A 21,412-nucleotide genomic window follows, 5' to 3' on the forward strand; every position below is an offset into this window, starting at 1 on the left:
CCCGCCTGCATGCATTTGAGCGTGTGTGGCTTTCCCAGGCTCTGAATACAAGAATATAGAGCTATTGACAGCAGTTCTATGGAATGTTTGGGGAGCTCACTGACACTATTCAGTGAGTTTCCCTGTTTTAGAGGTCTTTCAGTGTGTGTATTTGTGTGTGTGTGTGTTTGAGAGAGAGAGTGTCAGACTAAATGTGTTTGCTCCTCTCCTGCTGTGTTTTGGCTTCACAACCCACTCCTCTTTCCTTATCTCTTATTTCTTTAAAAACGTTCAGTGTTTTTAATCTCTCTCTCTCTCACTCTCTCTCTGGTGCTGAAGTGGAGGCTTTAGTGTGGAAAGTTGCAGGTGCTCTCCTGTGAGGTCGCTGATGCATTCTGATTGGTTGTTCAGCATTAGACAAAAGGGAGTCAGCAGGGAGGCGTGTGACGTACGGTGGGACTTGGCCCCATGCTAACCAGCCCTCCCCCCCCTGGATTCTGCCCTCTCAGACCTGCCTGCTTACGACCAGGCGATTAACGTACACAGTTCCTCTGTGTGTGTGTGTGTGTGTGTGTGTGTAGGCTTAGCCTCCCTCTCTCCGCTCTGACGGAATTACATCTGGCTGCAGTACGGCTGCCTCCAGCAATTCAGTTTTCTCCTCCAACCGGTCTGCTGTTTCTACCTGTATCCGAGGGTGTGTGTGTGAGAATCTGTGTTCATATGTGTGTGTGTGTGTGTGTGTGTGTGTGTGGGAAAGCAGCAGGAGGTGTAACCCGAAGCAGGGGGAGTTGGACCATCCACCAGTGTGTGCGTGTGTGTGTGTGTGTGTGTGTGAGAGAGAGAGAGAGTGCATGCGTGTGTGTGTGTGAGTAGAGATGGACGTGTGTGTATGCTGTTTGAGTGCTCTGGTCATGGCAGTACTGTAAGGAGAATCAAAGTGCCCAGCTAGGGGGCCACTGAGTGTGAATGACCGAGGAAGGTGCACTCTGGTCAGGATGGCGCTCAACCGAGTGTCCCTGCTCTGCCAAGACATCACCAGGTTATGGCTACGGCTGAAAGTAACCACAGGTATGCGCTTTTTGCCTGCAGATACGGGGCTTAAATCGGAAAACTCTTGTTTTGTCCCTGTCTTCTTAATGTATTCATGTGATAAGTGCAGACTGTCATGGTGGAAGTATAGAAAAGAGACTTTGAGGGGGGGGGTTATCCTCGACCACAGTTTGTGGCAGCGAATACGTCTTCATATTTGCGTTATTATTTCGTAAGTCCTTATTGCTTCCCCTGTGTCGGCTGTTTCCCATTTCAGTTAGAACAGTTGTAAAAGTTATAAGACTTTTCCCAAGCCTTCTCTGACAAGTTTTGCTGGTGTAGTAATTCATGATCTTGTGTGTTGATTGTTTAAGTGAAAGTCTCAGTTCAGTATATTTGTATTTGAAACGTTTTTTCTGTTTTAATTTGAGTTGCTTTTTTTGCAAGTCGGTATCATTTTGTTTTGCGTAGAAGGTTTTGGGTTTTTTTTTCCCCTGTGTTGTTTTGCGAGGTCCTCTCATTGCTCTGCTTACTATCAGTGGTCGGTTACTGTTTGCCCAGAAGTTGTTGACTTACCAGAGAAAACAAAGACAGGGGAAAATTTTGAAAGTAAATCTTCCCTTCCCACTCCACCCCCCTCTCTCTCTCTCTCTCTCTCTCCCTTTGACATTCTCCCTATACAGTTTCTGGTTTTGTGCGTGCGTGTCTGCGTGTGTGGCAGCCGTTGGTTGAATGCGAACGGTGTCCCTGCCTGTCTGTGGGCTCCGGCCAGATGGAGAGGCGTCGGCATAAACAGGGCTTTAAGCCATCTCTACATCCCTCTGCTGCGCTGGCTCGAAAGGTGTCACTTCAGTCTGGGCACTTTACTTTGAATTGGATTACGGTTAAACTTTCAGATAGGTTCTAAATCTGGATGGGTGTCGCCGTGCCGTCGGTCCACTCGTACCCTCCACAGCACCGAGACGCAGCAGAGAGCTGAAGTTTACACAACTTTAATGAGAACAAGTATAGGCGCATCCCTGGAATTTAAAAGTTGTCTGTCTCATTGTAATGTCAGTGGCAACTTTTTTTTTTTTTTTTCTCCCCTGCCTCAGGCTTTATAAAACGATGCTTTGATGCCATTGATTTGAAGTGTACCTCCCTTTAAAAAAAAAAAAAAAAAAAAACACAAAAAAACAACATGGCACAGGTGAAAATGAATAATTAGGCCATAATTACATCGAGTACATCGAGTCTCCAACGTTTTGGGGGGTTTTTTTGTTGTTGTTGTTGGGGGTTTTTTTTTTTTTTGGTCTTTTTTTTTTTATTCCTCTTACAGTGGGTCAATCGCGGTCTGTCACAGATGCCTGAATGAGAGAAATGTTGACTGGGCTAAACAGTAGTGTGTTGTCTACATCCTGACGTGATAAACAATTTCCATTCAGGGATGGAGTTTCATTTGCCAACACGGAGCACAGAACCATTGTTCTATGGTCTGGATCCGGCTCAGGAGCTTGTTATGCTGGGAATACCTCAGTTAAGCGTAATGAGTTTCCCCCGTAAGCTGGCAGATCTGTGGCGGAATAAAGATGACTCTTAAATACGGCCCAGCCGTTTCACAAACAAACTGAAATTATGGCGAGAAATATTTGGGAGAGCCTTTTAATCCAGCGTAATCTATTAATAGATCTAGCTTCTTTTTTTTCTTTTTTTTTTTTTACCGCTACCTCTGAAATTCAGGGCAATTTCACAGAGCAGTAGAGGCAGAAAATGAAGCTAATCTGGCAGCAGTGCAGAAAATCTACCCACAATCTAACCACTATTCATGTCTTCATGAAGTGACAAAGTAAGATCGTCCAATGAATGTTATTTCTTATTTCTGAAGGGTTTGTACATCATTATTCAACGAGCAGTTTCTTTTTAAAGCGAAGCATCCTTTGCCTGCACTTTTGAATGTCTGGAGATTTTGCCCCTGGGCTTTCCCATAAATGACCTCAATAAAGATTTAAACGAAGACAAAACACTAGACTTTTTCTATCCACTCTCTTTTCTCATAGCAGTGGGCATGAATGTGGCACTGGAATGTGAGGTATTTGACCCAGTTGTCAAGGTAGCCCACCCCTCCTCCTTTGTGTGTGTGTGTGTGTATGGGGGGGGTGACATCGTTGGTCTGGCAAACCAGTCTTATCCTGCGCGGTGGCAGATGGAGCCTCCATAAACCCTGGCTGTAATACCCCATATTAGAGCCTGGACTGCCCCCATCTAATTCTCAGCCACACACACACACACACACACACACACCAAAGCAGCTGCCAATTGCTACCATAATGCCAGCAGTTGGTTGGTCTGTTTCTATGAATATGGCGCTTTTACATACCAACTGGTAACAGGGCATATGTCTATATCTGCATTCCAAAACGTGCCCTACCCATAAGAAAGCCCCCCTCCCCAACCCTCAACATTCTCCAAACTGATATTAACAGTACTGTTAGGCCATTTGGGATATTTTTGGAGGGTGTGTCCATGTACGAGTGTGTCTGTGTATGTGCGTCCCGACATTTTGACTCAAAGCTCACGCGTTATGTCGGAATACCCATGATCAGCGTTGAGCTAATGGCCTAAGAGTACGCTATGTGTCCTGACCCACACTTTGAAGTTCAGACATGTAAAGGCACGAAGAAGCCAGAGAGGCTTTTACAAGATGGTAACATGTGTTTAACACAATTGCCTCCGGCAACGTGAGGTAAGAACAAAGGAACAATGTCTCCTTTGCATGCCATATGATTGTGTTTTTCTTTCTTGGAATGGTGCAGTGTTGATACTTATATGCCACTGTGGCTTACACTCACCTGTTAATAATGCAGATAGTTGAAACACAAGCAAAGCGAAGTTGCAAAGATGCCGCGTTTCTGCGCCTGTGTCTGAAAGCCAGTCATTGACCAAGGTGAGGCGTTTCAAAAACTTAATGCAATTGTACAATATTCAGAACTGAGTCTTGGAAAGGCAGGTTAAATTTGAATTCTTTTTTTTGAATATTTTCTTAATCTAGATGAATGGAGCGCTGATATCACAAAAAAAAAAAAACCTCACTCAGCCTGAGATACTACTTTCCAAAGAGACACTGAAAGTCTGTTTTTTTTTTCCTTTTCTTTTTTTTTTTTTTTTTTTTGGATGGTGATCTTTTTCACTGATTCCCAACTATAGAGCCTGTATTGTCCTTCAGTCACAGTTAAACCCATCCGGGTCTTGGCATCAAATATGTAGGTATTTGTAAAGAATACTCGTCTCTCTCTGCTGAATACCATTAAAGACTGAGTGTCTACCCTCCCCCTGTTTCTGTGAATGCAAAACGCTCTCCAGCGCTGATCTCGTTTTGAATGAGCAGTCGGCAGCGTTTGGCCGCCAGAGCGGGTTTAGACGAGAAGGGGGTTCTATAGGCTGTGTCTTTGGTTTCTTTGGTGCGCGGATGTGAGGGTATTTTGTTTAGCACTGAAGCAGAGCTTTTGGAGTTTTGCATGTGTGTGTGTGTGTGTGTGTCTGTGTGTGTTGATAAATAGCAAGGCTGGACATGTTGAGAGACTTGGTGGTGAAAAAGGCATTGAGAGATGGGTGTTGTGTCTATGAGAATGTGTGTCATTGTGGACCCCCCCGGGATCGAGTCTTAACATGTATGTCGTCAGTCTGGACTAGATAAACAAAGAGCTCGGTGCATTTTTAAATATCCGCAAACTCAGAACTTGCCCATGGATTGGTCATGGTCCGCATTTTGAACCCGTAGTGGACTCTGTTACTGGTTCGTGCCAGAGGCTTTAGTAAATCTGTCATTTGGTGTTTTCTGTTGGACAGACTGAACCGTCACACCAGACTGGCCTCTGTTTTCAAAGCGTGGGTCTGTTGGTGAACCTTCGTAACTCTTTTACCAACTGCTGAATTGGAGTTTGGGGTGGGGGAAGGGGGGGTGCTATTGTCATGTCATTGATGCAGTTGTGCCCAAATGATTCTGCATCCAGCAATATAAAAAGGAAAACTGGCATCTATCCCAGAGTGGCAGTTAAAACTCCTCTGTCTTTATCTAAAGCAAACTCGTCTGACGGGACACTTTGATTTACAGCTGTGGAAATAAATGCTTTATTATCTTTGGGGGGGGGGGGGGGGGGGGGGTCAGTGTTTTTGCTTATGTTTATATAAATGAAATGTCTGTCAGTCTGGAGCAGGGCTATTCAGAATTGAACATGTCCTCCTCTGTATGGCACTGATAAGAGGAAACATCCCCGGCGGGGTTGAGTAGTGAATAGTCAGTGGCGGTACAGAGTAGAGTTTAAAGCCCTTTCTGGTGATAAACAAGAGTTGCCTTGGTCTCCAATCCAGCTTGCTGATCGTGTGAGCCGATAGTTCAAATCCAGAATCTTCACTTAACCTCAGAGGCTCAGCATGGAAGCAGCTACAGGGACAGGTGTCTCCTGATTCACAGGTGAAGGGTCCCCCCCCCCCCCCCCTCTCTCAATGCTCTTTAGGAGAAGAGGGATTACATTTGCTCTCTCTGTGTGCAGAGCTGTAAGGGTCCTGGCCAAGATTCAAATGTCATCACATGGCACTCAGTAGCAGATGTACGTCTTTGGTCAGTGACGTCATAAGAAAGGTGCTACGAGGGAAAGCACTGTTGGCAAAGGTGGTTTTGGCGGTTGGTGTTTCATGGTATGAAACCTGTTCTGAGAACAGACTGATTTCACGTGAAGTTTAAGGCTAAACAACTGTCATGTCACAATTCATCAGTGTTCTGTCTTATGTTTGATTTTCTCATCATAAATAGGCGTACAAGGAAGATGTCAATCAGGATGTAGGTTCCTGGGGAAATGATATTCGAGCTACTTGCTTTTTTACCTAAGGCGTGTGTTGTTGAATCTGAGAGAGTATCAAGTGGGCTGGGTTATGCATATTGGTCCTCACACTGATGCCATGGTCTTGCCTGGCTCCTACACTGCTTTACATCATTGTGAGGGTTGAGATCCATTCTGAATTGAGTTGAATTCATGGTTAATACCAGTTCAGTTCCTGGAATTTGAAATGGAGTTGGAATTAACACTAGAGTTGAAGATGTAGATTTAGAACTGATTTAGAATTATAGGAGGCAGAATTCAATTTTATGGAATCCAGCAAAATTCCACAGTCAACAGAAGTGTTATCTGAAATTTCTGAATATATGAAACGGAGCGTACTTCGTTAAATATTTTGTTTTAAAACACGTGTTTAATTCAGTATGTCAAAAAGTATTTTATACATGGTTAAATTTCAAATGGTTTTCATTTGCCCTACGCAAAACAAACTTAGTTTGTGTGAATTATTCACTTTGCACTTGAGAAACTGCTTTCTAGAAACTTTATTAAAATGTATTTGAACAGCACTGCTCTCTCTCTCCACTCAAACACCAAAGTCCAATTCAACATCAGTAGCTGGAGTGTGGAATCAATACTCGCTCCCCAAATTTCAGCTGTTTATAATTCCAGTTCAGGTCCGGATTAATTTACTCAACATTTTTTCCACCTCCCAACTCAAATTTGAATTATTGTTTTGAATTAGAATGAATGGGTTAGGTGGTGAATTTTATCTAGCTTTGGTGTCTCCACACTCAGTGTCACAATGCTTGACCTTAGGCCCTCTGGATCCCCTTGTCAGCTGGTTTAAGAGTAACCTCGTCTGGTCTCTCGCTTGGTCTAAGTGTAATGATGCATACAGGCTAATCATGTTTTGCCTTTCTCAGTTCCTTCAGAGTCTCTAACCATTGTTTGTGTCTGTAGCCCATAAAACATTCATTTTTAGGCTATATATATGACAACAAAGGGCGTAATGCTTCACAGCACTCACAGTTCGGTATGCTCCGCGGTTTTCGGTACGTTATCGTTAGGCGACAGCAGAAAGTGGAAAAGCCCAAATGGTAATCTGCAGGCTAACATAGTGCCCTGTTGTCAAAGTTAACTTATGCACTGGAGCAGACAATATTAAATAGCATATGGCACAGGTATTGCCTTAACATTAGCTTGTTAAATAAGCGAGAATCTGTAGGTTGTTTTAAAGCACTCGGGGACTGGAACAATAACGTGATCTGTTGACCCATATAAGCTATTGTCCATGTGAAAATTATACCATCACGTGTAGGCTGCACTTTGACTCATGCACTAACCTTTGCCCAGTGCAAATTTATTTTGTTCATTGATATACCGAACCCAATGTCCGTAGGGCCACTGAATGGTTTGGTAAAAACAAACGCACCCTTACACCTCTGCTGATCTCCACTGACAAATCTCTTCTCCAGGCTAGCTGTGAGTGTTGGTCATTGGGAAAACTTGGTCAACAAGCCCAAACATGGTTTTTTAAACCCTGTCACCCAGTGACATCACCATCACAAAGTACAAGTTTGACATGTTACGTCACTGGCCGATGCTAATGGCAGGTTAGCCGACGACAGTTTTTGTCTTTGAGGTTTTGGGTAGGGCATGGCCACCTAACTGCTTATTATAAAATGTTTATTATGGTTTATTTGTCCACACGCTGATGGAGACGGAACTGTTTTAGTAAACACTGGGCCCCTAAAAAGAAATGATACTCATTTTGGAAGAGATTTACATTCAGCTGTGGTTTTCTGTTGGAAAGAGTGTGATAGGCCGTTGGTGTGTTCTGAAACTTCTTTCTCAGGGACTTTGCAGTTTGAAAACACGCTGGCTGTTTGCGTGCGCGTCCGCGTGCGTGTGTAGAATCTGGTGATAGACTTTCTTGTGAGCTTGCTGAATCTCTAATACCAAGCTTTAGGTGTTCTTACCGAGCAGCTTAATCTTATTTTTCTCTTCGCGACGTCTCTGTCATCCTATCTATTTCCTTCTCCCCGCTTTTTCTCCGCTCTTCCTTTTGGCTCTTCCTTTTGGCTCTTCCTCTAGCCTCGGCCACCGAGTTATTGGCTGTGTTTGGTTGTCTTTGGCAGATTCAGTTAGCGGTTTCAGTCACATGGACGTATCGGAGGAAGCGCATTTTGTCTCTCTGATCTTTCGTTATCTCTTGTCAACATTAGTCACAGGAGTTTGATATGCATTACAACTGAAGGAAGCGTAGGAAAAGACGTGATTTGATAAAGCTGTTGTTTCAGCTTGTTTCTGTTTAACTGTGTTTTGTCTTTGCGTGTTTGGTTTTAGTGCATCCTTTAAAAGAATATCTGTGACTGTGAGTCATCTGCAGTTTAGATGCCGCAGGAAATATTGCTGATTAAGTTTATGCTTCTGTGCGTACGGGTATGCATTTTAGGATTTTGAGGTTTCATATCCTCTTGCTTTTCATAACCTCATGTGAACCAGTACTAGTTTGCCTGAGGATTTAAGTATCTGATAAGGGAAACCTGGGTGGACAGGCATTTGCAGGTTCCCGTTTTGAAGACTTTTTCGTCTTGTTCTGTCAGTTAGTTAGTTCGTCAGTTAGTTAGTTTGTTTGATTTTTGTTTGTTCGTTTTGGTTTTGTTTTTAAAGTACCAAAAGATAAGTGTGAGGATCCTCAGCTGTAGGAAAATGAAAGTCAGGGGGAGTTCCCACATGGAATATGAAAGAGAAATGTGTGTGATGTAGTTTCTAGTGGTGTCATACAAACCACATGTGCTCGTGACCTTTTTTTTTTTTTCAAAAAAGCATCACTTATTCAGAAAGTTTCATAACATTCCTGTACGGTCACATTATCGGTCTTGAGGTACAATAAAATGGTGGGAAATGCCCAGGAGGATGTGAAGACAAATGTGTGTGTGTCTTTGTGTGCCTGTTTACATGTATTTGTGGGTTGCCTTACACAGTGATATGGCCTTTACTGATAGGACCTTTGCCAGACATTTGTTGAAGGTGGGTTTATTGTGTCTGTTGTACAGCTGTTCCCGTTGTCCTTTCTCTGAAGACATTTGTGTTTTCATTTTTTTGTCTGAATATGCTCCAGTCCTGGATACTCATCCTTATACTGTCTTACCAACAATAACACAATACAAATGTACATAATCGCTTTAATCAAAGACAGTTCGCTCTATGCTGGATTGCATATGTATTCCAATTACTTCACCGTAATGTCAAAGATTTTCTCTCATTATAGTCCACCCTTCAAGAGAACTGGAAAGGTTTGCAGTCAGTAGATGTTAGTTTTGTTTGGTTCTGAATCCCAGCTATTTTAAGAATCTTCTGTTTGCCTGAGGGGAGGATGTTGTGCTAGCTAGAACAATGTTATTTTCAAATCGCATGTTCATCTTTCATCCACCATTACCCTGAAACGCTCTCAAATGAAGAGGTTTTCCTGTGAAATCGTTCTGACACAGGGCTCACCGAATGGAAATGTGGTCCCATTACTTGTGGTGTTGTGCATCAGTATGAGATGTTGAGGACGTTATATTAATGAGCTGACGCAGCGCGAAGACACTTGATCTGGCACCTACAAGCTCGGAGTTGGCATGCAACACACAAATACAGCGTGTGTTGTTCACATTACAGATATACTAATGCCTGCCTCATTGCTTGATCTATAAAACAATTTCACCCATTTTAGGTAAATGTAGAAATTTCATTCAACTCATTCAGCTGATATTGGAGTATGCGTTGTGTTTGGGTTTTTTTGGGGTTTTTTTTTAATGGTGACCTCTGTATTACCTTTTGCATCTACCAATGTCATCGCTATAGCAACACGGAGGGCCGTACACAAACCTGCTCTCCTCCTGCTGGTGCAGCCGAGCCTGGCCACCAAAGCTGCTTACTCTAATCCATTCTCTCCTGATTCAGAGTGGAAATCAAGCAGCTATCACCCCCCCCCCCCCCCCCCCACCACCACCACACGCACACACACACACGCACACACACACCCCCCCTGTGTTGGGTTGTCATTGTATTTGGCTCCTAGGGGAGAGGTAGTAACACATGATGTAAATAAAGCTCAGAGGATATAAGGGGTGTTTTTTTTTTTTTTTTAGTCGGGAGTGAAGATGTGGGGGTTGGTGGTATCTCCCGCTGATGCCGGCACCTCTCGTGAGCTCTTTAACGCAATTCAGAGATTAATTCTGGTGGTTTTGCAGGTGTCTGTAAGGGTCTTTTCTTGGTTCAGAGAGACCCCAGTGCTATGTGAGCTGTGCTCTGACTGTCTCTGTCTTTCTCTCCACAGATGAGATCATGCAGCAGGAGACCAGCCCCCTGTGTGCGGCCGACATCGGGCCCGACCTGAGGAAACGCTTCGCTTTCCTCTCAGGTAAACACTCTTCACTCCGCTTCCAATCCCCAACACTGAGACAAGTCCCTCTAGCCCTGGCTTATTAATCTATATTTACTCTAAACTCAGGTAGAGAACATGCTTCTTTGTTTGCTTTAATTTGACCTTCCCTTTTGCAATTGGTGCATTTGACCAGAGGAGAATGGGGGGGTCAAGGAAACTAACGTAGAAGACTGGATCCGGACGGTTTTCTTTATCCGTCATCCATTTTCAGTGTGTTTCGTCTAACATTTTCCAATGGCTTGTTCCTCATGTGGTCACCTCTGCAGTGATGGGAAGGTGAATACTTGATGAAATGGTGACCAGGATATGTGAATCAGGTTGCGAGGGAACAAGCCTAGTCCACATACTTCCCCTTTAGCACCGATATGTCCGTATAAATAGACACAGACAAGTCCACACGATGATGAAGCCAACGTTGATTCAGTACGATGCGTCAGGTTACAAATATAGTAGCTTATATGACGACCAGTGCTCATTCAGCATGGCATATTTATAAAAGTGCTCATTTTGCATTTTGACTGCCAGTTAGAGTAAGACTGCAACCGTTGGTGCTCACACACACACACACACACACACACACACACACAGAGCCACGGAAACCCAAGTGCCTCCCCTACAAGCTCTGTTCGGTCACAACTCCGTTCCCGACCCAAATAGGAGCCCTTCTCGGGTTACCCTAGACAATCTATGATAGGAAACTGGGGCTGAATTATTTATCGTCATGGTGATCGGCTTGACAACGGCGCTTAGCGACGGAGGCCCAGGCTGCTGTGCTGTATCGAGTGGGTTTTTGACAGACGGCCGGGCCATGTTGGACCTCCGTGAGAGTCCACTCATACTCTGGGCACAAAGTGTTAGTGCTTGGAGAGGCTTGTTTTGTGCATGCCCAGACTGTGTGGTTGCCATGGTTTCATCAGAAGCCAGTGTGGTTGTTTTGGAACTTCAAGCTCTGTTTTTATTGGCTGATAATCCTGGATCTGTATTTAAGACCTGTGGTTAGTTTGTACCGTGGCAGTTTTTTTTGGTATGTCCCCCTTTTGACTTTTAGACTTTTTGACCTTTTGATTTTGGGGGGTGTGTGTGTCTGTGTGTCTGTGTGTGTGTACATGCGAGTAAGCAACAGTGAGCGTGCAAGTGACCTGTCTCAAGGTCTTACACTCAGGATGTTTATCCACTAAAATCTAAAATCCAGATCATTCTGATTTCCTCTCGATATCTAAACACTCAAGGGAAACTACAGGTTCTCTGAATATTTCTGTCTCATTTATCATAAACACACTCCTCTGTACACAAATCTCATGTCTCTAAGTGTATGAGAGGTGTGTGTGTATGTGTGTGTGTGTTTAGCTGTGTTCAGGTTTATTTTCCCAGGATTACACAGGGTTCCTATAGCTGCTGGTTACATGCTTGAGTTCCCCGCCCTGAGTAAATGATAGACTTGTAATTGTCACAGAGTTTGTTTGCTTGACTAATTTTCCTTACTTAGTGTTTCCTTTTGAACCTCCATTTTATGACTTCACAGAAGAACAAGCCTACACAGCTGTTTTGGGAAAGAGACATTGGATTGAAAAAACGTTTACCTGGCTGTGTGAAATACAGCGTGTAATCAGCCACACACAAAATGATTGAGTTTTTTGTTTTGTTTTTGTTTTTGTTTTTTTGTGGGGGGGGATACATTGTGCCCATTGCAATAGATTCTTCCCGTTTCCAGCTCCATTACATAGGGAACCGTTTGTGTGTTGGGAAACACGTGTGGTGTTTGCATTTAGAACAGGAGCAGAAAGGTCGAAAGGCAGTCTATTGACATTTCATTTTGTATACTGTGTACCTCCCCCATATGATATCACTGTGTTCTCTCTCTCTCTCTCTCTCTCTCTCTCTCTCTCTATCTCTCCCTGTGTGTGTGTGTGTGTGCGTGCGTGTATGAAGGTCATTTTACAATAGTAACAGAGGAACAAATTAACCTTATGCACCCTCCCATAGTTCATCTCTCAGCACGTTCTCTCTCACATAGCAGATGGACTCTCTGGTTCTGCTCGACTGATAGTGACAAATAGGGCAACAATACCCTCTCCCAATGTTTACCAGTCTGCACAATGTGTGTGTGTGTGTGTGTGTAGGGGGGGGAGAGAGAGAGAGAGAGAGAGAGGGAGAGAGAGAGAGAGAGAGAATGTGTAAATAGAGATGCGCACACAAGAGGACGTTAATGTGTCCATTCTCTCTGGTGCAGTGGATATGACTCCTGGAATTAATCATAGCAACGCCACTGCCAAACACACTTCGCCAGGTTTGCCCTTGTGTCGCCTTCGCACGCTGATATATGACTTGAGCCCCTGTTTTACCCAACAAAGGTCGCAACATCGATACCTCTCACCCATCACTTCTTTTCCCATAGCCTCACTACCGCTTTTCATCAGGCTATAGCGCACCTGTCAGGTGGCAGAAAACCTTCCCCTGTGGGTGTATAATGCATCATATTCATAATCCTCTCTGGGTTCATTTTACACCATGTGCGATCAAGATGATTAAACCACACGAGCCAAAGTCATTAGTCCCAAAAATGTGCCAAAGCAGATGGAGAGAGCCTAAAGCAATGATATCGACTCATTGGGCTTTGTTTGTGTGAAGGTGTTGATTAGAAAGGGGGAGTATTAAAAGTCAAGGGTAACCCGTTCACTGGAGGCATGGTTATAAACCGGCAAAGTTGCGGTTTGTTTGTATCACTGAGAATTACTGAATCGACCATTTTGTCTCGTTTGCTAAAGGCTCAGACTGAGATGTGTAAGTGCCCCCTTGTGGGAAGTCCTGGTTTTATAAAATTGCAGTAATTCTTTTGAATGTGATTTGTATCAATATTCACAGTAGGCATGACTAACAGATCAAATTTAGATCAATCTGAACTGGTTTTGAATGAGGAAACATTAATCTCTGTCTTAATCTCAATCTCCCAGGAGGCCGCGGGGAGAACGGCAGTCCAATCATCATCTTTCCGGAGTTTCCAGCGTTCGGTGAATTGCAGGAGCAGGAATTCCACAATGTGCTGACGTACCTCACCAGCGTTCCCAGGTCAGTCTCTTGCCTCAAATTCTATTCCCAATAGTGCTATTGCATCGCCTTTGCAATAGCGCACCGAGTGCAGATTCAAGATACACAACAGTGATACTGTGGTTTTGCCAGCAGGTGTCGCTGTAGTGCAATACTTTAGGCTTTTTGTGATTCTCGAAACCAATTCGGAATGTGGCAGAATGTGTGAGGCGCTTGACCGACTCGCCTGATTCATTTTCATTCTGGATATCTGTTTTAATAGCTAATTAATGCTCGTATGATTATGAAATAGTAATTTACCGATCTGATTACTTGTTCCCGGTGTATGTACCAGTGAAATCATACCGAGACGCTTTATTCATCTGGGTATTTCTTAAGACTTGTTTGAGCAAATATATTTTTCGAGTACACTGATGCTCGATAGCCAGTCCTCAAAGTTCATTGGTGCATTTAAATATTCACTAATCTTCTATTTCCCCGTTGATGAAAAAATCCTATTTACTTTTCCCTTGGGGAGAGCTTTAATGAAATAATGGTTATGCTAGCGTAGCCCCATGAGGAATTGGAGCTGTTGGAGTTGGAGAGAGTGATGGAGTAATTGCCTGGAGCTCCGCAGGCCTAAAATAGAGGCCTGATGGCTTTTTAATTCCTTTCATTCCTTCAGTAAATGAGTCCGCAGGCTACCACGAAAGGGGGGTTAAGACAGAGGGGGTTTCCTAATGCCTGAAATCATAAAGCTTCTAAACTGAGAATATGTTTTAATAACGTGCATTAATGTGAGTGTATGTGTTTGTACTTTTTGTATTGCTCCAAAATCAGTGTGTTTGATTTTTTTTTCAAACAGTTCATTTCATGGCATTATGGGGCCAGTTATGTGCTTTTACAGTCAGATGAAAAGCGTAATCATTCATTACTGGTATTATATTCAGTGAAAATACATTCTCTGTTTTACAGCTATGTTCTTTAGAATTCCAAATGATCCCCGTACGTGTTTCTAGTTCAACGTTGTTCTGAGGGTCTGGGTCCTTTCTAACATCTCGCTCTGGAGCGTTTGGGCTTTAGGAAACCAAGGGCAGTAATTACATTTATCATTATAATCTCATTTTTTGGGTGTTTAATGCCGATTTATTCGACTCCATCCATCACCCTTGTCAACGGTACCGCGTGCTCTTCCTCGCCGATAAGCGAGACGCATTGTATTCCTCCTCCCTTTTTTTTTTTTCCTCTCGCCTTTCTCCATTCTCCCTCCTTTCCTTTCCTCTCTTCTCCTCTGCCTTTCACCACACTGGAAGCAAAGCGCTTGAGTGAGTGTGGCGAGCGGCAGGGGAGAGAGACTGAGGACAAGAGGAGAAGGGGGGGGGGGGGGGGCTAAAGGGAGAGATGGAGAGAGGTAGGAATGAGAGACGGAGGGTAGGAGGAGGGGGGGGGTTGTTGTGGGGGAGAGGAGAGAAGAGGGAGGGTGGAGAAACAGGGGAGAGATTTTCAGAGAGAAAGAAAAGAGATGAGCTCATTAGTTTTTGAGTGGGGGGAAAGGGGGGGGAGGGAAGCGTAGAGAGTGTGTGTGTGACTGTTATGGCGGTATCTAAATGACGAGGGCATTAATTGCTGTCCTTTGCCAAGCATCTTCTGGGGGGTGGAACCTATCTTATCAATCAACACCTCTGTCCCGCCCACCCTTCTGCATTAGCAATTCAAGTGAGCCAGCAACCCCGGCTGTCCGTCAGCCTCACTCCGGGCTGTGATAGGCTGGAAGGAAGCACCTGATGCCTAGCTGCAGGATTGGCTGTTGGAATGAGCGGGGAGGCAGACGCTTGCTGCTCTCATGGTCCCAGGCTGTGGCACTCGTTCGAATGGAGCCGTAAACAGAAGGTCGACATTCACTGCAAAGCCTGAGATGCTGAGTACCAACTGATAGAGAAGGAGAGAAAGAGGGGGAGGAAAAAGGCGACAGAAGGAAAAAAAAGAACACATCAAAGGAAACCCATAGGATAATGCAGAGGAGGTTGAGCTGGTTTTACTGAAGGGTATTGTGGGAAAAAAAAAAGAATTGCGGCGTCTTCGTGCTTGCTCAGTACGTGTGGAGGTATTGGCTGTTGCTGGGATTTAAAAAGGGTCTTAAAGTGGTGGTGGGGGGGGAGAGGAGGAGGAAGGATCCTTGGAGCTCTGGGTACTTGAGTGTTTTGGTAACCATGGAGAAGCAGCCTCCCGCTGTTGGATGAGAGCTACCGTTTGTAGCACTGATGCCCTGATAGGAACCAGCTCAGCAGCGTTACACCGTCCACGTCGCCACGGATACAGGACCCACATCACCACGGATACAGGACAGCCTGTGAAGCCCCATTTTTTTATACGTCTGTGTGTTTCTCTGGAGGCGTGCTTTAGAGTAAAAATCACACACAAGGTCAATGACATACTTGTGGTTGGATCTCTCTCTGTGGTGGAACAGTGATTCAGTATCGGACTGTGGAGACAGGAGGTCCTCATTGGGGGTCAGTCTTTGGATGTTGTAAGCTATAGGGGTAAGGTTTTGAGGGTTCCGTGTGTGTGTGTGTGTGTGTGTGTGTGTGTTTTTTTTTCCTGTGTCTCTGTCTGCTTGGCTGTTCTGTGGCTCTGCTGTCATGGTTACGGTGAACCTCTCGTCTACAGCCTCAGTGCGGCAGGAGTTGGCTTCATCCTGGTCATCGATCGCAGGCAAGACAGATGGGCATCAGTGAAGGGGACCCTGCTACGCATCGCGGTGAGTTTGTCTGTCTGTCTGTCTGTCTGTCTGTCCCCCCTCTCGCTCTCTCTCTCTCTCTCTCTCTCTCTCTCTCGCTCTCTCACTGTCTCTTTCTGGTTGTGTGTTTTGTAACTTTTAGTATGACATGGAGTATGTGTGTGTGTGTGTGTGTGTGTGTATGTTATGAGGTGCATAGGGGAGCAGGTGTGTATCCTCACACACAGGTACAGGTGGTGGGTCCTGACAGGTGTTCAGATGTTCAGTGCTGTAAAAGTGGCAGTTTGTCATCTAATATCAAATCACAACAAACAGTCGCTTCTCTCTCTCTCTCTTTTTTTTTTTTAAAGTATTCAATATTTTATACTCAGACTGTACCACTTCTATTAAAGTCAGGGGTAAGTCTCAAATTCATTATTGGAAAATGTTAAAAGTCACTACATTAATAACATTTATCATAAATATTCCATTTTCGGAGCAACCAATTAGGTGCACTCATTTAAAAGTTAAATTGGCTCGTATTCCTTCATTAACAGAATGTGAGGTACAGCATTCATATTCAGACAGACAGTATTCCTCTATGAAACTGTGGCTTTTGTCATTGTTTTGGTTTTTTGTTATGATTTGGGGGGGGGGGGGGTTCTGTTGGTAACATTTTGCTTCTGGGCTGCCTGCAGTGAGTAAGATGAGTTTTTGGCATTGTCAGGCCCTGAATGGCCATATTGGTCAGTAGGGGAAAGAGCAGTGTGTTAATCAGATTAGAGGGGTTTACTGGGACAGTTTGACTATACTACTGTTTAAGACAACACACAAGATCAAAAAAGAATTACTCACCACTCTTAACATGCTACTGCCAAATGCTCCCTACTCACTAATCACACAGTGGAACAGAGCGTTACAACACATTTGTTATATATTCATTAATATGTTCACAATAGGTATTAATACTTTTATTTTGATAAATTCTTGTAGCTGTGCATCTATTCTTTGTTTGTTTGTTGTGGTTTGTTCTGGGATTTGTATTTGTTGGTACTTATAATACAGGGGGCTTTGGCCAGTTACTGATATAGCCTGTTTCTGCTGGAATATGTCATTGGTTTTCATTTATCACTTTTTCATTCACCTGGAGAGAGGAGGAGAGTTTTCATTCTTTCTTGTCTCTCTTCCGTGTGGTCTCTCTTCACATGCTCTCTGAGTCCAGAGTGAAGAGCAGCGGCTGTGGATTACCATACAGTGCTCTGCCTCTTTTTCTTTCGCTTTCTTCCTGTCTTTTCTTTTCCTGTCTTCTCACCCCCTCCCTCTGTTTTCTCCCTTTTTCCTCTGTCACCTTCCATTTCACACCTGCTTTCCTTGTAGCAGTCACACGTTTCCTGAAAGAAAATTCTCTCTTTCTCTTTCTCTTTCTCCCCCCTCTCTCTCTGTCTCTCTCTCTCTCTCTCTCTCTCTCTCTCTCTCTCTCTCTCTCTGTGTCTCTCTCACTCACTCACTCATTCACAGCCTGCATGCCTGTCTCTTCTTTTATCTCTGGGTGCATGTGGCAGATTGGAAGAGCTTGTCAGTGCTGCAGCTGCTCTTGAAGGGATTGTGGGTAATTTTAGTTTATTGTGGCTGTAAGGGATTCCATGCAATATTTTTTTGCCATGTGCTCGCAGACCAATTTTCATACATTTTCAAACTGATTCTCAGTACAAGAAAATAATCATTACGATTCTTAAAAATAGGCTCAAAGCCTCTTTGACTGTTTTAGCAGTAAATTTACACTAAATTAACATATTTGCTAATTAACGTAGGTGCATTAGGGTGTTTTTTTTCTTAAGAATCAAGTGTTCAGCACCAGCAGAATGTGGACAGCTCCCAGTCATTCTTCTCCAAACTATGCAGAGACCCAGGGTATCCTTTGGTATTAGTGTTCCCATATGGCCACATCCAATGCACTTTCGGCATTGTTAATGTATGCAAATACATGCTAATGTATGATAATTGGACACAGATAAACATCTTTTCCAATTCAGCTTAGCTGGGAATTCTACAAGAATACACACCGGTATCACCGTCATATTTACGGTGTCAAACCAGTCATGATTTTTTTTCCTCTACCCTAAAGACACACTCACAATCATTTTAGTTATGTCATGCAAATATATGTATAGAGCGACTGTGTGTCAAAGGACAAACATAAGTAATCTCATTGTAGCCACATCCATGCGTTCATAATTACGTGACTCTAATTTAAACATGATCCAAAAAAAAAAAAGGCATTGTTTAAATATTATAAAAGAAAAAAACCCTAAAACAGAACAGCTGTCTTTCACTGAATGAAAGGATGGTATGTGCAGAAGGAATGTTTAATGGGCACCTCCTCTTCACTCTGACCTGAGGAGTAGTCTCTCCACTCTCTCTCTCACTCTCTCTGCTCCTCTCACCCTGTCTGGGGGGGAGCTGTCATCTTTGAGAGACTAGCATCACTTCACTTGCTTCTGGCTCCTATCATACTGGGTGGTTACAATCCTTGCCTCCTTCTGATGACCTAAGCTTCTCTATCTCTCTCTTTCTCTCTCTCTCTGTCTCTCTCTCTCACTGTCTTTGTTCTTTGTGTCCTCCCCAGGGAGGTTGTTAAGGGACGTCTCGATGTCCTCAAAGAGAGAAGCCGCCGTCTCTTTGTAGAGGCGGTCCTGAATTCTGCCCTCACTGAAGGAAAATTAATTTAAACCGAGGGAAGTGATGCCATGGAGCGTGCCATCGGGTTTTTTACAAAAAGAACCATTTGAAATGAATGGAAATGAATGAAAGAGGGTTGGACTAATTGCCTCCCTCAGAATCTCAGACTATCTTCTCCCTCAGTTTGTATACCTCTGCTCTCATCTCTTCCTCTTCTCTTCTATGTTTTCTAAGTCTATGTTTAGACTTTACCTCATGACGCAGTAAATAAAGGAGGTAAATATAGGGTGACAGTGTGATTTTGTGTATGTAAAGTGTGTGCATCTGAATGTGTCAGATTTGTTTTAAGGACCTTTAGACTGTAGGATATTAGGTTAAATTCTCAGAACGCACACAGACAGACAAACCTGTTTACTGTAAACAGTGCTTCTTCTGACAAGTATGATGAATGACTGCTGAAAAATGAGACTGATAAAAAAAAACAAAACAAAACCCAAATGTCCGTTAAAGCGCGTATGACCATAAAACACAGAGATTATGATCAAATTATATTCTGCAAAGTGCGTGAGATATTTCAGTAGAAATAAGATGAATCCTCACCACACACAGTCAGTATGAGCTTATCTGCTACAGGCCACTGGTACAGAATATAATAAACCAACTGTAGTCCTGCAACCCCAGTTACTCCATCATAGTCCTCTTCACAATCTATGTCAAAGCAAACTCATTATGTCTGGCCACAGCTCATTGGATTACACTGTGTGAGAGAGGAGGGGTCTGTGTGTGAGTGTGTGTGTGAGTGTGTGTGTGTGAGTGTGTGTGTGTGGGTTGGGTGTAAACAGCGCTAAGGGAACAGTCATCCTCATCCATGGGGGTGAGTTATGTATGAAAGCGATGGGAGAGCCGTCCTCTGGGGTCAGTAATATGAGGTCAAAGGTCATTGAGGGAAACAGGGGACATATGACTGTGGGTCACTGGCTTGAACTCTCACTCATTACTGAAGCCTGTGAGGGAACTGGAGATGGACAGACTGAATGTGTGTGTGTGTGTGTGTGTGTGTGTGTGTTTGGTGTTTTGTGTCATTCATTTGGGCTGTGCCTGTAATTTGGGTAAAGTGGTTTGATTCAATTAGAGAATTAGAGGTGTGTGTGTGTGTGTGTCTGTCTGCGTGTGCGTGAGAGAGATTTTTTTAATTTAATCCTGCCCTGTGTTGTTGTCTGTGGTGTGGTGTGTGTGCGTGTGTGTGTGTGTGAGAGAGAGAGAGAGAGAGAGAGAGACTGTGTGCAGTCTGATGCTGATTAGAGCAGTGGTGTATCAGCGTGATGGCAGCTGGTCCCAGGAGACTTCCACCTCCTTAAACAACATGGAACATGTCCCCCCACCCCCCCCTCTCCGTCTCTCACTCACACACACGCTTAACACACAACATCTCTTCTCACTCACACACACACACGCACACTCACGCACATACACAAGCTGAGTGAGCACATAGCATCTTCTTCCTCCCCTGCTCTCACATCCACCCTGGGCTAAGAAATACAGACACAGTCACACACTGGTAAACAGGCTGCACTTGTATGGAAATCATTTCGGTGTTCTGAGGTGTGTGTGAGAGAAGTGTGTGTAAGAGAAAAATGGATAAAGGAAAGCGTGTGCGTCAGCAGGGTTTCAGTGTATCAGCTGTGTATCACCTGTTTGTGTCAATGTGTGAGGGAGAAACAGTGAATTGTTTGTGTGTGTGTGTGCGTGCTTGTGTGTGTGTGTGTGCGATTTATAGTATGATTTGCAGCAGGTCTCTGAGAAGCAGCAGGCTTACTGATACACCACTGCAGAGAGAAGTCGTAATTCTCTCTACAGCAAACACACACACACACACACACACACACACACACACAAGCAGAAGCACATACACTGAGTCACAGGACTGTGGTAGTGTGGAGGAAGGGTTGCAGTGTGAAAACACTGTGGAGAAAACATGGAGAAATATGCAGCATGTCAGACTCATTCATACTCACTCTCTTTATCTCTCTCTCCCCCTCTCTCTCTCTCTCTCTCTCTCTCTCTCTCTCTCTCTCCCCCTTTCTGCCTCCCCCTTTACCCCAAAACCCCCTGTCAGACAGAGTAAGTGAGAGATGACAGGACGAAAAGAGAGAAAGAGGTGAAAACAGTACATATGTTGCATATGGTTGTATGTTATTGGGCTTTGACCTCTGAGGGAACAGATGGTGTGTGTGTGTGTGTGTGTGTGTGTGTTTGTGTCGCCTGTGATGGGCAACACAAACACAGATAGACTCTCTGCAGTATAATGCGCTTTCTAAACCTGAACGTTCACAATGAGAATATGGATTTCTTATTCAAAGACACAATCAGTGAAATCAGATCCAAAGCGTCAATATGCCATACAAAATCTACTCTCTTTTCAAATATGTGTTTTAGATGAGGTCCCATATAAAGGAAAATGGGCTTAATAAAACCTACAGGAATGGGATATGGGATGTGTGTGTGTGTGTGTGTGTGTGTGTGTGTGTGTGTGTGTGTGTGTGTATGTGTTGTACGTGTGTGTGTGTGTGTGTGTGTGTGTGAGGGCCACCCTTCCAGCTTCTGCTGTTATTGCTTGCTTGTTCAGGATAAGCTTGGGCAGTCGGCATGAATAGAACAGGTTATTGTCATGGAAATCTGAGGTCAGATGTCAGGAGCTTGCCTCCATTTTAGGGTGGTTAAATGACCTTTAGCATC

The 21,412-nt window shown here is 44.0% G+C and overlaps 1 protein-coding gene across 1 annotated transcript in view; it reads left to right on the forward strand.

The window, feature by feature from the left end:
• The first annotated feature begins 810 nt into the window (after positions 1-810).
• The window catches only part of mcf2la (mcf.2 cell line derived transforming sequence-like a), a 38,724-nt gene continuing 18,122 nt past the window's right edge, over positions 811-21,412 (forward strand). The window contains 4 exon segments of the mRNA XM_030779550.1: positions 811-1,047; positions 10,150-10,233; positions 13,209-13,323; positions 15,949-16,039. Coding sequence (XP_030635410.1) covers positions 975-1,047; positions 10,150-10,233; positions 13,209-13,323; positions 15,949-16,039 — 363 coding nt within the window. The 5' untranslated portion in view covers positions 811-974.

Source organism: Chanos chanos, chromosome 7, assembly GCF_902362185.1.
Source record: "Chanos chanos chromosome 7, fChaCha1.1, whole genome shotgun sequence".
Taxonomy (NCBI): domain Eukaryota; kingdom Metazoa; phylum Chordata; class Actinopteri; order Gonorynchiformes; family Chanidae; genus Chanos; species Chanos chanos.